We start from the raw sequence: 16,063 nt of genomic DNA on the forward strand, positions 1-16,063 counted from the left end.
TATTTATTAACAGTTTGCAGAATTACAGTACATTTCAAGCACAAACTCAATACAAAGACTGTTAACTGTGAGTGGACGACCCAAATAAGCATTACACTTGTTTACAACAGGGTCCACCTTGTTCAATTCATCAAAACATTTAGAGACATACAAATACACTTCTATATAGTAACAGCAGACATATGCAATGGACAAGTCAACATTAGACACAGACTAAAGCTTCTATATTGTTATCCATTAAAAACAGGTATTTTTTTAAATAATACAAATGTAATATGTACTGAACAGATTATAAATTGGTGGTAGTATTAAATAGGAGAGTGTTCCACAAAATGGTTCTCTATTGTGATCCTCTCTCAATTCTAAAAAATAATATCAGTATCATAGCATATAATTTTAATCACTGTAAAAATATATATATAATAATTAAACCAACCACCAAATGAACCCTTACAGGACTAATTTAAATTCAAAGTTACTAACTTTGAGTGTACAATTTGTTGAGATTGAAATTGAAACAATGGGCTGGCTTTGCTTACTGGCTAAAAGTAAACAAAACCATTTGCCCTCAGGGGGACAAATAAAGTTGGGCTCGTGGGAAATTATCAAATTAACTTAATTATTTGACATTATATGCCCATATATTTACTCATTCTCAACTAAATAAGCTAGCTAATAGCTGCAAGTCTGAGAAGTGACAATGACAACACAACATGCAGTAGCAGCTAGCTTGTTGCTACTTGTTTAGCTCAAATAACTAGACAGTTTATTCATGATTCACTGTTTAGTAATCACATTCATACCTTCATTCATACATTCATACCATTTTTTTCTTTCTTCCCTGATGACCAGAGGGTTGGTTTGGCCTCTTGGACATCACAACACCAACAAAAAAAACACCACGACGAGTGGACAACACAGTACTTTATTTGTTTATTTTCCCCATCAGTGCACCATGCCGTTTGGCGTTTGCCTGTAGGTTAGGCTGGGGGCGGGGGAGGGGGCATTCCACCGGCCACACCCCCCACCCCTGGCTGGCTGGATTTAGTAGCAGGGGTGGGGGGGCAGGCAGCAGAGCAGAACAGCCACAGCAACAGCGTCAGCTCAGCTGTTTTGCTGCGCGCAGCGCTTGAAAGCGAAAGTATCTGTGACTGGGCTCTGCTGCCCCCGTCCCCTCCTGATGCCCCAGGCTATTGCCTGACTTGCCTGATGGGAGGGCCGGCCCTGACTGAACTGTATACGTAAGTGCGTGTATATGTATATGTGTATGTGCGAGGCAATGAGCCAGCTCCTGTGCTGCAGACAGGGAGCCACATGTGGGACAGTGTTGTGGATGATGTTAGCAACAGAAGCAACAACAGCAGTGGTAGTAAATCTGTCTGTCAAACAGCCAGGCCCAAAACTGCAGCTCCTTTCCAACACCCAACATTCCTAATTGTAATCTGAAGCGAATTCCTTCAACGCAGTCAGATGATGAGCTTGCATCTTCAAATATCAATTTGAGGAAATTTAAAATTAAGAATGAATGCATTCACACCAGCGTGTATTCACATAGGAATGAGCCTATAGATGCATATTAATGGTCCTTTGTGTGACCTGGAGAGGAGATAGATGCAACACTGGAGAGGAGATAGAGGGTGTGCATGGGTTTGATGAGGCGGCTATGTTTGCAGGATAAAGCACCACTGACAATAACAAATTGAGTTTGAGAAAAACAATAAATGGACAGTAGTGGTTATTATATGAATCTCCAATGGGAGAGGTGATTACAGTGAGCCACCTGTGAATTATTACAGATCTACTTCGGTTCATCTAAATCCCAGGACCATCTATGGTCCACTGGGATTTTTATGTATTATTGTTTTCTGCTTTTATACCTCCTATCCAAGTCCTGTAACTTTGACAACTCAACTAATCTTCCTTTCACTCTCTGACTTTGCCCCATCTCCAATATGCTTTTCTCCGTGTCTCAATCGTTCTTTTGTTTTGGCCTGTCTATCCTCTTGTGTTGGCAGATGACAGAATCCCGTCCGTCTCTAAACTAAAGTGTGATGATGATCAGAACTCACAACACCCCTACGTGACCACAAAAGCCTTGGCCTCCCTCCTTCCTCAAGCACCCCACTGCTCTGTCCAAGAAGGAACAGAGAGATCCACGTCTAAACACTGGAAAGAATCTGTGACGGTAAATTTAGACCCCATTGCGCAAATGCTCCCTCCTGTTTAAGAGCCTAAACCACAGCTGTATATAAATCTAGGAAACTATGGTCAATACCCGTGCCACAGTAACCCTCTAAAGTTGAATGTCAATTTCCAGAGACAGAGAGGATTCCGGACGGCAGCTAGAGGGAAACGGAGAGCATCAAATAATATCACCGTTGTTATAAACTGAATCCAAGTACAAAAGGTGTCATGTGAGACTCTGGAGAGGAATGGTGGAGTGTGTGAGCATTTCAACAAGGTTCAGAGCAGGCACACTGTACCAGAGGCGCAACACTGACCGAACGCTAGGGGGGGATATAGAGCGGCGCCGCAAAGCGGCGCCGCCGAAAAATCCGTCCCCCCCGTCCCCCCCACCACCCTAGGGGAGGGGGGGATGGGGGGGTCTAACCACCAAAACGTGGGGTTATGGTTAGGGTCGGACTACAGAGAGGTTGTTCCAGTGACTCAATGCACATACAAAACTGCTTTGGCACAGTTGTTATTATTATTATTATGAATTACCTGGCAGTGGCTGTGATTCCTCCTCCTCCCATGTGTCTCAAAACGTAAAAGTTTAACCACATTATCAGCAGCGCCTATAACAGGTCAAAACTCACTGACCATCTGTAAGTCAGCCTATTCTATATAAAATGTACAACACCTGGGCAGTTTTCAGGAGAGCAGACTGGGTTCGCATGTTTTAAATATGTAGTTGCACCTTACCTGGGTGTTGACAGTTGTGCTTTCATTAGCGGCTAATATAATAATATAAATCTCAAAGTGGGGTCCGGCCGTCCCAAGAGCAGAGGTCCTTGAGCCGTGAGTTCCAGGGGGTACAGTACAGTACAGCTACATGATAGTTTGGAAACAAATGGACCCTTGTCGCCTTGTGGCATGTCATGTGGACGCAGCGGGGTCCTTGAAATTAAACAACTAATACGTCACCGTGTCCATTTGGGGGTCCTTGACACGAAAAGGTTTGGGAACCACTGTACTAGAGTAGAGGATAAAGTAGCCTATATTCATTCATCTCCTATCGATCTAGTCAATACACGTTAGACGTTACCAAAAGTTGTGCGTGACACCAAAAATGGTGATCTATTGAATCCTGTTCCTGTATAATTAGAATCATTACGCAATCACCACAGAGTGCAAAGCACATTGGGTCACTGATGGCGGTGTAACAACTTCCAAAAAACCGAAGGTGGGCCAAACCATTTTGGGATTTAGACAGGGGTGGATCAAATATACCCTTCAAAATATATCGCGTTTATGAACGCAGGATTTCACAAGTATTACTCCTAAGATAACTTTGGAGCCAGGGGGGATAAAGGGGGGGACCCCCCAGCCAGAGGGGGACCCCCAAACTCATTTGGGGGGGACCAATGTGACGCTGGCAGGGGATTCGTCCCCTCCGTCCCCTAGCTTATTGCGCCCCTGCACTGTACCAAAACCAGAAGAAAAGGAGGAACAGGCACCGCACAACCTTCTTCACACCAAACTCAGAAATGGAGAAACAGGAAGTGAAATATCGCTGTGTAACATGTCACGCGAATGTTATTTAATTCACCCAAAACATACATTTTGTAACCGGCGATCGTATCGCTCATGGAAATCATCCGCAAATCAAGCTTGTTTTGATCAAAAATGCAGCCTGGAAAACAGTGCAACTCACCTATAACACAGAAGGGCTTCCTGGCGAAGCGGAGGCGACCCTGCCATCCTCTGTAGCGACAGCAGCATCCAGCCGACCAGATACGGATGATGTACTCCAACCCGAACACCACGATCATCACAAACTCCTGTAATAGTGTCAAACAATAAGCAGATATTAATGTTAGGGAAAAAGTTTCAGCTCGGATGATGTATCCGATTCATCTTTCAATATCACAGTGTTAATATCGTCTTTTAATACAGTGGCTCTGTCAGGCTTCTATCCCAGGTAAGGATCTAAAATTCAGAATTCAAGGACACAGAATAAACTTAGAGAATCAAATAAAGTCTTTACTTGGCAAAAATAAAACTCAGGTACACCTTACAAGGCAATAGTAATGAATACACACAGGTAAAGCAAACTGATAAACCAACAACCACATGTAGGCATCAAGGGATATAGGGTGTGGCACAGACTGTGACAGAGGCTGTGACAGACTACATGTTGATTAGAAAAAGAGAAAACTATATCTAGCAATAGCATATCGTTGCTGTCAGGCAGAAACCTCATGTCTCCATATTTTACCCTTTTTTAAATTAATGCCCTACTTTCCGAGGTTGCCGGATTTGAGCGTGGTTTGGGGGCGAGCGTTCTTGTATTCTAGATAGATATACTTGTAGTCATATTGATCCCGAGAGATATTCAGTTGTCATAGCAGCCTTGAAGTACTAGGCATACGGTAAGTTAACAATAATAAAAAAACTGAACACAATAACTATAACAATAACTATAAATATATTGTTTTAAAAAATCGAATTGGCCCGGGTTTTCCAGGGTTTGATGGGGGTCGGGTTTGACTCCCGACCCCCCATCTCTCTCCCCCCATTACTGTAAAAAAAAAAAGCCCACAATTGTTCTAATTGAAGTGGATGGCATAGTCCACACCACAATTATAATGACAACTATTATTATAATTATTATTCATTGGATCACTTTCAGTGTGATTTTACGAATTATGTAAACATTCACACCCACCCCACAGTTGCATGGCGATCTGTTAATGGGATAATCATAATTCTTAAGGGTTTTTTTTGTGGCTTTCGCCTTTATTTTATTTTATTTTTTATGGAGGGACAGACAGTAGGCTGACAGGAAATGGGGAGAGAGATGGGGGAGTGACATGCAGTAAAGGCTGTCGGGATCGGGAGTCGAACCCGCGGCACTGGATTACCAGCCAAGGTGCCTGGACCACTGAGCCACGGCCCAGGCATAATCATAATTCTTAAATATCTCCAGTCTCAAAATCAGTTATGGCCAAGTCCACATCATACATTTTGACATCTTCAATATCCAAAATATCTCAACATTATGTACTTAACATTCCCTCAATACAACTGTATTACACTATGTTTGGCAGTTTGCCATAATTTGAGTGAATGTATGCCAGAAATAGAAAATTCAGCATTTAGCCTAAACTAAATACTGTTATTTATAACTGTACACTGGATAAGGTCATAAATAATGTAAGGTTTGCTATGAGTTCAATGCACGCCTTTCAAATGCATACTGTATAATTAAATCTCCCTGGGCGCAGGGAATTAAAAGCATAGACATAACCTTTATCCATGTGTCCAAACCATCATATCAGTTTAGAGCTTCTGCATTCATGTATAATAAAATTGCATTCATAATCATCTTAAGTGTATGTTAAATTCTAGGAGCTGTTGGGGATCAGACCCATGAAACACATTTGTTCTTTCTTTCAAACTCTAGGTTCACTGAGCCTTGTTTATCAAGCAACAAACTAATTGTCTCATTAAAGATTCATGCAGGAATTTGAAAACTGGGATCTATTGAAATGTCTTTGATCGTTAATGATGAAATTGGCCATTAAATAACATGATTTTGTTCTCTAATACCAGAATGAAATACAATGAAATACATAGAAAGATCACTGCAATTAAATGAATATTCAACATTCTCTGAAAATGTAATGTAATTTAAATTAAATGAAATAATGTGACATTTTAATACTAATAGCATATTAATCATTCTCCAACGTTCATTAAAATTATTTGAGGAAAATACTAAATTAAAGGACCAAAATTGCATAAAATCATAACTCGCAATAGCTGGCCTTAGCTGTTAAGCCTGATTAATACTGGGGTGCAATGGCAATTTAATTTTATAGTTTCACTCTGAAACGGAAAGCTGTGTGTTTTTGAACCAATCAGAACATCACATCCCTCCAGGCTATGGGACATAGCTCTGCTACATGCGCGATGCGTGCACGCACATGCAAATTATTTGTTTACAAAGTCACAGAGAGACAGGCAGCAAAGCTTGTGGCTTATTAACCTATAATGTTTTCAGATACATATTGTAGCGTGCTGCTGAAGTTTAAAACGAGTAATCCAGAATCTCATCTTGAATGGGATTAAATACGGAGTTGTTCTGTAATCAGAAGCAGCAGTGCCGGCCCTGAGCAATTTGATGCCCCTTGTTTTCCCATTGTTTTGGCATCCATTGTTAGGTATGCCCATTATGATGACTCCGGATATGGTCTAAAAGTGTGAAAAACATTTTTTTTATTTCACTAGGTTTTTTTTTTTGTCATCAAAGTTTTTTAATGATTTTTCAATAAAGCATACAAAATTCACATGACTTACACAAAAGAAAAAGACAAGAAAAAACAAACAAAAAACAAAACACAACTAGCAGTCAAAAAAAAGAAAACCCCTGGACAACACCCCTCCACACTCTGTTGTTGACACTCGTGATTATGTCATATGTAATGTATAGATACAAATTGTTACTGCAACAATCCTTTTCACTAGGTTTATTAATACTTAACATAGCAGATTTAAAAGCCCACAAGGAGTCGCATCTGAAAGGCCTTGCAGATCGGCTATTTTCGGCACGTGGCAGCGTTTTACAGCAGAGCATGAATTAAGTATAAAATGAGCATATTTTCTGAGACGAGGCTGGTTCTTTGGCTGAGGATGATCAAGTGACTAATGAGCTGGTACTTATTCCCTAGAAGCCTTCTGCTGAGGCTGGGCAACAGCAAGGACATAGATTTAACGATGCAATAATATCTCATGCTATTCAAACAAAAGTCCAAGTGCTGACACTACTTGGCTTTTATCATCAATGAAAAAGAGAAATATACTTTTTATGAGCAATTCTCTTTTAAAATAAATGGGCTTTTGACACTGCTAGACTGTGACTTTGTTAAGAATGCAGATTATCTCCTCCACAGCCTGCATTAAAACTTATTTAATGAGGACAAGGAGGTGAGGGGAGTGTCTGGAGCACTATTAAAGAGTGGAGTGTTGTGTTTTGCTTTATGTGGTATAGTATTTCCGCAGCGGCAAACATTAACAGTTGTTAACACAGTCTGTTAATGTATGTTATAATTTCTGCTAATGTACGTTATTTTAAGCTACCTGATTTATACTACATTGCTCAATGCTGTCACGTGCCGAAAATAGCTGATCTAAAACACAAATCTACACCTCGAAACGAGGTGTAGATTTGTGTACAAGGGCATTAAAAGGTTTAAATGTTTGAGCGATGCTCACTGTTATACTATAAATACAGTATCTGTGGTCAGCAGCACTGCAGCCATTGATGGAGGTGATGCAGTACGTATGCAGTTTCTTACCAGAATGAGCAGACATTCAGATGAGAAGTCCTGATGAGCTGGAATGGTTGAGAACACAGAAAGAACCAAGCAGCTAAAGACCAGGATGAATCTAAAAAACAAACAAGGAAGAGACAACCATAAATACATGTGTGCTACACAGACCTGCGATCATCAGATGAATGGGTTACAACATAAGACTATTTCCGATAGTCAGTCAAATTGTCAATAAATAGTACCATTGATTAACCACAGAGATTTGGTGTACAGGGGCGAGGCGGGTAAGCCAAGTACAGACCCCTGGGAGAGTCCATTCAATATGGGTTCAATGGTTAAACTGACATTTAGAAACTGAACATTCTGACGAATATTGAGTTCTAAGGGTTGCATTTGATTTCAGTATTTGAAACCAATCTGGAGGAGAAGGAAATGGTAGCAGCAGAGCAAGTGGAAGCTCAGTGCCGAGACAGACATGTTCCCCCTGAAACGTAATCATTCTATTTACCTGAGATATCATGTTATTAGTACCGTACTTGTTTGTGCTACATGATGTGCATGAAACAAGCAATGAAAACTGCGGCTGCTGGACAGCGAGCAACATCCGCCCGTTTCCACACTCTGACCGGTCGACCCTCAGACAAGCAGACGGAGCCCTCCATCTTCATAACCATAACATGCTTTATTTTTCCATCACATAAATCTGCAATATGAGGTGAGTGAATCACCTTCCAACAACGCATCATTGTCTGAAATATGAACATGGGGTTTAGAGCTATGGTGGCCTTTCATACTAAACGGTTAGAGCACATCTGCGTTTGATCATCGTGGATCTGTTTTTAAGCCTGTCGGGGGAGAAAGACGGGTCTGCAGTCTATGTTATTGTTTTCTTTTTAGCCTTTATCACGGAAAGGTTTTGCAGAGCATTCATGCTCTTTAATTTTTTATTTACTTTTTTTCTTTTCTATTCAATCAGTTACACACGTTCAGACCTCACACTTAGTTTGTGGGGATTCGAACATGATCAGCCTGCTTCAGCCAACAACAATAACCTAAAACATCATCATTATTAATTAATTGATATATAAATCAAACAAATACTAAATACAATTCTTCTTCTTTAATTTTCATCCCAAGATTTCACCTTTTTCACCTTGGGCCAATTGCCTAAGCTGTAATCCTAGATGCTATCTCCCTCCGCCAACCTGGGGGGAGCCCCGAACTGAGTGAGCAGGCTACTATACTTCACCTGCACAGCCTTCCCGGCGGAAATCAAGTCTAGGGCCTTCTAGCTGTGAGATGACAGTGCTATACCAACTGCAACACCGAGCCACACAAACAATAAATGAATACAACGTATTCAATTAATCAAAAAAAGTGACAATAGTGATAATAGGAAAATAGTCAGCCCTAGGCTGACATGACCCTGTTTGACGTATCTGACCTATGGAAAGGCAAAATAAAGTTCATGATTTACACAGCCACAATAATGGCTGTGTAAAAAAGTCCACATTTTTATTTACTGTCTCGGCTCGGTCTTGCACATAATTTGACTCGGGCTTGACTCAGACCAAGGGACTCGGGAGTCAGGACTCTTCACCACTGAGTCCACTCAAGTCACAAGTCACTACAACGCAATGAAATAAATGTATTATACCCATATTATAAGGAGCCCATTCACATTAACATTATACAGCTGTCTGGCGCTTATAGACAGTTATCTTGCTATCTTGCTGTAAGTAACGAGCATGCCTGCTCTCGCAGTGGTTTCTGTACTCTGTACTCAAATCCCTCCCACACTCTGTCTTGACTCTGACTTTGCCTTCACTTGGACTCACTTAGGTGGACTTGACTACAACACTAGTCCTTATTTCAGTTCAAGCTACATACTGTGTATACTTTCTCCTTGTTCTCTATCACAGCAGATTTTTATTTTTATAGTAGAGAACACGTATCTTATAGCACCGATTTAAGCAACAAAAGTTGATGTTTGCAATGGTGCTTGTTTGAATGGGGGCCAATGTGTACTGACAAGCATTGTTAACGCTGTCATAAATAAATTAAATAAAACGTCCTTGTCCCCCTAACACATCCTACGCACTTCACTCTATGAAGGTTGTCAAAGTAAAAATCACAAAAGACAAGTCATAGATACTACTCTGTTAAGCGGTTACTTTGTTAATCAATTCCATGCTCTGCCTCTGTTATAGTCTAATCTGGTCCCATGTGGCCTATCTTGTGCTCAAAGCCATCTGATAGTATGAAGCCTGGCATCAGTCAGTCAATGCACACATACTGTACACATAAACACTTGTGCTCAGGGTCCTTAAATGAACACCAGCTAAATGTGGGTCGATATATTCATTTGGCATGCCATGTATGCTTCGGAACTAAGCCAGCCGAATTTGGCCGGTGATTTTTTTTCTTTTTTGCAACAACATACATACAGCAATATCAGCAGCACTGATGTCTCAGTGCCAGTAAGAATTGGACCTTTACGGGACCATTTGGTCACTTTGAGATATAAATGAAAACACGGTTTTAATGTATGGTGTCCACTGTCCATCTACGTAGGAAAACGAAAAGCTGTGTCCCAGTCAAAGTTCAGTATAGGTCACTAAATGTTCTCAATATCCAAATGCTTTGGCACCGGGCAACCATGACATATAGCCACAGCCCACAGCTACGCATGCAGACATATATAAAAGAAGTGGGGCTGCGTTATCACTTTCTGTCTCATATAATGCTAAGCTAGGGACTAGAGGAAGTATGCATCACATTAATGTCAGCTCTGTATTATGCTTAGCCACTTTATGAGGAGACAAGGATTCAAAGCGAAACCTAAAACCCAATAAAAGATCTGTGAGTCTGTCTGTTTGCAAGTCTTGCTCTCAAAGAGCAACTGTTACTTAGTTACTGCATTTAGTGCATTATAAAAAGTGAGTGCATTTATGATGAAAACTAGAATCATCCCTTGAACAACAGCAACATACATACCTTGACATCAAATGTTTGTTCTAGCTGGCTTATATACTGCAGAACACTGCTCGATATGCATGCGCCTCCATGTTAAATGTTCCCATTACATTTGGCGACAGGCAGGTTGTCCAAAGACCAAAAGGTAGTTTCAACACATTAATTAATTCTTCCAGATGTTTGGAACTACAGACATCTGTAATATACCTTTACATTTTGATACAATACATGAAATAGTAAGAACTGAGGAGACGATTGTTTGTGTGCGTGCGTGCGTGTGAAAACAGCATTGTGGAGTTTGTCGTCCAATTCTCCTGTTATCTTCTCTCTCTTCTCACAACGCACGCACGCACGCACACGCACACGCACACGCACACACACACACACACACACACACACACACACACACACACACACACTTTAATGTGTGTGTGTAACAGACAGAGAGATGTAGACAAGAACACAGGGGATAAATATGCATGCTCTTTAAAAGCCGAGAAAAGATTCTCTGTGCATTCAAAGACAGCAGTGCTGATACCAAGCCTATGACCGTGCCAACCATATACCATCGCATATGACATCGCTATGAACAAAGATGACAGAACAATTTCCATGATGCACCTGGGCTCTTTGAAAGCCAGTGCCACACGCTGTACTGCGATTAATGATTTAATTGTGATTTATTTTTGCATTGAACATTGGAACGTTACAGTCTGTTTTCTTCGTAATCACAAATTGCACAGGGAAAATATGACAAATAACTTAGATATACAAAGAAATCACTGACACATTTCATGTGTATGTATAGCTGATCTACACGCTCACAAAGTGATGTGTTGTAAGCTTGTAGATCAGCTATTTATGCTATTTTTGGAGAAACAAAATGACGTTTTTCAACATGGAAACAATTGATGATTATGCAAAAAATAATTGTGATTATCTCAAATAATTGCGATTAGACAATTATGTAGTAATTGTGACAGGCCTAGGGGGTGCCCAGCAAATTGAGTTAGCATCAAAATCGTCTATTCCAAAATAACTGATCTACAAGCTTGCGATGCGTTGTGTGTGAGCTTGTAGATCTGCAATTTTAAAAAAAAAGAATCTTGAATAACAGAACGATCACCCACGGTGAAAGCCGTGGGTGATGGTATGAGAAAGAGTCTATTTGTGGGGGGAAATGTAACATAAAAATTGACCTGTGTGTGTATAGCACCATGCCAGGGTTTGGGGTTGATTACTGGCGAATAACCAAATGCAACATGAGCAAAGTCAGCTCCTTCCACAATGGCTGCTTGAGAAAGAGCTGCAGATGAAATATCAAACCAGGAGAGGAACCACAGAGGAAAAGTAAAACGTTAGAGGCTGAGCTACTTGAGATAGGTTTCTTAGGGGGTGAGAGGTGTGTGTGTGTGTGTGTGTGTGTGTGTGTGTGTGTGTGTGTGTGTGTGTGTGTGTGTGTGTGTGTGTGTGTGTGTGCGTGCGTGTGTGCGTGCGAGCTGATCTCAAGCGCAGCACGGCTCGGTACAGTATATGTGCAGAGCTGTGTCCCTGACTGACACTGCAGAGAAGCTCAAAAAACGCTGCTACTGGCCTTTCAACGTGTCATCGATGATTTAATCGAGACCGTGTTGCTGAGAAGAACATCTCTCTACTATAACACGCAGTGTGGAGGTGCTGAGAAGGCCGTCTAAATGTAACAAAGCGGGCACATTAGCGTGAAATGATTGGAGAATTATCATGAGACACGATGGCTCTGCCCTAGTGCGTGGTACATGTATTTGGTGCTGCTTTGAAGTGCATTTCCAGGCTTTATAATGTGAAAGCATTATGCCACCCATGGCATGTAGCAGATGGCCTGCTATAGCTAGATACGGGTTCAAAGATGTTGCATCTATCTGTGGCAGATGTACCTGTCAGCATGTGTATGCATCCTTGTCATTCTTATTACCCTCTCTCTAAAGGGCAGTCCATACTATTATACCCCCGACCGTCGAACTTTTTGTCGGAAAGCTCCGGTACAACTACAACATGACGTCACTCGCAACTTCTGCACACATTCCTCCGAATTTTTGTTCTGAAAGCTGCACTCCCATATGATGTGACTCTACTTCGGAGAAAAAAATAAAGTCTGATCTTTCCGACGAAAAGTTCGGTGGTCTGAGAGAGTATGGACTGCCCTTTACTCTGTCTCTTACTGTTTAGGTTTAACAGAATTGACGTATTAACAGTCTTACTACAAGTTAACTGCAGATGACACTATACAGTTACAGTATGATACTGCAGTTCAGTGGGCATACTGTCTATAGTAATATTTAACAGAAAACATCTGGAACGTAAATTAGCTTTTCTTTCTAAAGCTGGAGTGGAGGGACATTTTCTCCGGTCTGGTTTAAAGATGGATGCCACCATTTTTTTCCACCCTAAAACATGATCATCAGGTATTATTAAAATATAAGGGGGAAGAACTTTTTCCAAAAAGTGTACAGTATTTGTTAAAATCATGCTTTTATGTGGACACGCCCACCAGTTCATTAAGAATGCCTGGATTGCCTGGTGGGTGGTGATGGGTGGTGAACTGGTGATCCACCTGAACTGAAGCCGCACCCACAGCTGTAGTTGTATGATAAAGGGGGAGGGGTTAGGGGAGGGGCTAATAGTGTGGTGTCACTATATTACTGTTTACTTCATTGGCCCGTTTGACTGTCAAGGGTTCAGCCTCCAGGAAGAAACCCTAAATACAAAGTTAATACACCATTGCATAAAAACAACTCCAGGGTGTCTAATGAAGTACTGTCACCTCATAGACACATGAAAAACTGGAAAAATACAAAAATTGTGGCACTCCATCTTTAAAGGACAACTTATTTTTATTTTTATTTGCTGCTTTCTTTTGTTTTAACGATTTTAGCTATTTTTGACAGAGGGGCGGGGGCATTCGAACAAGTTCAATAGATCCTGTGATCTTTTGTGGACAGATTTAGTCTATAGTAGATAAATAATAATAAAGAAATCGGCGTAAGATTTTGTAAAAAGAAAAAGACATTTAGCCACTTGTTTGAACTTTTGAACAAAAAGATCAAGGATGCATAAGCAGACTGAAGCCCATCACACACCGTCTGCGACCACCGCGCGTCAAAACAGCCGCCTCCATTATTTTCAATGAACCTATCGCACACCGGCTCCGTCCGCCGCGTCGCCTGGCGCGCCGATAGAACCAGTTCTATTTTCCAGGCGGCGCCGCGCGGCAACGCCGCGTCGGACGGAGCCGGTGTGTGTTGGGCTTGACTTGACTGGTGCAGATGAGGTCATTCAGTTAAATGTATGTATGGTGTAATGCCTTTGGTCTATTTAGGCACTCTGTGTCTTATTAATTTAGACAAAGGAAAGCTAGCTTGATTCCTGCCTCGAGCCAGCCTGCCATTGTATAACCATGTGCTCCATATTCTTACCTCAATTCCCACTGTGCCCCCCAAAAACAGCCAATTAGAGAAAAAACAGATGGACGGATCGTTCTGCTGTTTCCCTGTGCACTTATCAGCATTGGAGATAGAGTTGGATAAACAGCTGGGCTGAGATATCACAACTCAACTAAAACGTAGCCAAGAAATCCATGAGCAAAAGAAGCACAGCAGTGCCTATATGTACTGGCATAGACATAATCTACCATTATATTTCATACCACATAAAAAACAGGTGTTAAGAGAAGATAAAGCCATGAGACTAAAATGAATATACTGCAAAACTCATGTGTAATGGAAAGTTACGGTTATTTAACGATGTACTCTTTGGCAGAAGAAGAAAAAACATGCACAAGTGGCGAGACATGCTGTAAAACAAAAAAGATTACGTTTGAAACGTCATGAAGCCAACTACCATTTAATCCACCCCATTCTCTCATGTTGAGACATCTAAAGAGGTTACACAAATTAAAAGTCCATTAGCAGTTGTGTAGGAGGACATGTAATGGAAAGTAAAACATATATTTAAAAAAAGGGGGGGAGATTTAACGACATTGACTTTACAAGTAAACCAGTCTTTAACTGGGCTGCCTCCCACAGTTTATAAAGCTCAGCTGTATCATTGGTGAGGTGTCACTCCCAAAATGTATAAGCGATGTTAGCAGCATCTTTTGCAAGCTGCAAGGACAACATTTGCCTTGTGGGGCTGTGTGCCAGACATTAGCACCAGCACCACTTCTGGTGATATGTTTAAAAACCAAGCTGTCGTGTTTGCACCCAGTTGAGGAGCCACCACTTTTCCACAGAGACACTTTCACATCTGGAGACTAATTGAAACAGGATGTGAAGCCACAGGCGAAATCCTCCCACCAGAGATCTGCATCTGGTGACTTCTACCCCAAATCACAGAGAATAAATCTTAAGTCCTCTAGCGCTGGCCTGAGTCACTGATGTAATGATTCAAATGGGAAATAGGAAGATCTTGGGACGAGGCCAGTCAAAAATCTTTGGTAATTAAAGGTGCCTTCAACAGATACTCTGTGTGTGTGTGTGTGTGTGTGTGTGTGTGTGTGTGCGAGTGTATGTGTGTGTGTGTGTGTGTGTGTGTGTGTGTGTGTGTGTGTGTGTGTGTGCGTGCGTGCGCATGTGTGCGTGCGTGTGTGTGTACAAGTGTGTATGTGTGTGTATTCTATTCAGACAATATTTCAACCATTGGCCGCTTAGAGTAGACAACTCCAAAATCAAGTGTTTCATTTGATAATTTAGACCGATACGAACATTGTTAAAAGAGTCACATAGGATAGAGTTCTGTTTCTAGGGTATTTATCTTCACCTCACACACAGCTCTCATTATCCCTGGCAGTGGTGTGTATTTTGTCCACAGCAATCACTGTCGTGGACTAATTTGTGTCATGTGGGAGAGTATATTGATCCCGTTATATAGTGTTGAAAACAGCCACAGTGGCATTGTGGTACAGCACATTCCTTCATCTACTTTGCCCTGCTCTTAATTCACTGGCGTGAGTGGCGTCCCACTTTCCACTGATACGTTCCATTGATCACCACTACTTGTCTCCCGTCTCTGGCCATATAGTGGCCCATAATGGGTCGATACAGGGCTTTGGTTTCCATCCTGCTCCTGCCTCCATCTCCCTCTAGCAAATAAATATTGATGGATGCCAGCCAGGTAAGGGAATACTTAGCCAGACCCCTATGAGACAGATGCAGATTGGTCTCATTTTTCCGGGGTACAGAGAGTCAGACATAGAACTTGGGAGCAGAGCGGTGAAGTGGTGTCCTGATGAAATCTCACAAGGTGTTCAGGTAACTAAAACCCTTTGACAGATCCATGTCTTCATGCAGTCACACCTGTCCAGATAGTGTTGGAGTTCGAGAGGATCTAGAATCGCCACGCACAGGTGCAGATGTACACTGTACATCTGCACACACATTGACTCTCTCTTTCATACTGTCTGAAAGTTGATTCAAATTTCTATTAAATTAAATTACATATTTTAATCTAGGGGTGTCGTATAGACAGTAAATGTACTGTAAACCACGCAGCCATGGCTGCAGAAGGCCCGGTCAGATTCTCAGCGGTAGTGCCTATTGCTTGACACACAAATC

General features: G+C 41.5%; 1 protein-coding gene across 6 annotated transcripts in view; it reads right to left on the minus strand.

Annotated features, from left to right (window-relative positions):
• Window positions 1–16,063, minus strand: part of kcnq5b (potassium voltage-gated channel, KQT-like subfamily, member 5b) — a 116,343-nt gene that overhangs the window by 24,996 nt on the left and 75,284 nt on the right. For all 6 annotated transcript variants that reach the window (XM_080759875.1, XM_080759872.1, XM_080759874.1 and 3 more), the window contains exons 2-3: window positions 7,524–7,614; window positions 3,878–4,004 (exon numbers count right to left, since the gene is read on the minus strand). In XM_080759875.1, coding sequence (XP_080616001.1) covers window positions 3,878–4,004; window positions 7,524–7,614 — 218 coding nt within the window. The remainder of the gene's footprint in view (window positions 1–3,877; window positions 4,005–7,523; window positions 7,615–16,063) is intronic.

The sequence above is a fragment of the Protomyctophum bolini genome (genome assembly GCF_963924005.1).
Source record: "Protomyctophum bolini genome assembly, chromosome: 3".
Lineage (NCBI taxonomy): Eukaryota > Metazoa > Chordata > Actinopteri > Myctophiformes > Myctophidae > Protomyctophum > Protomyctophum bolini.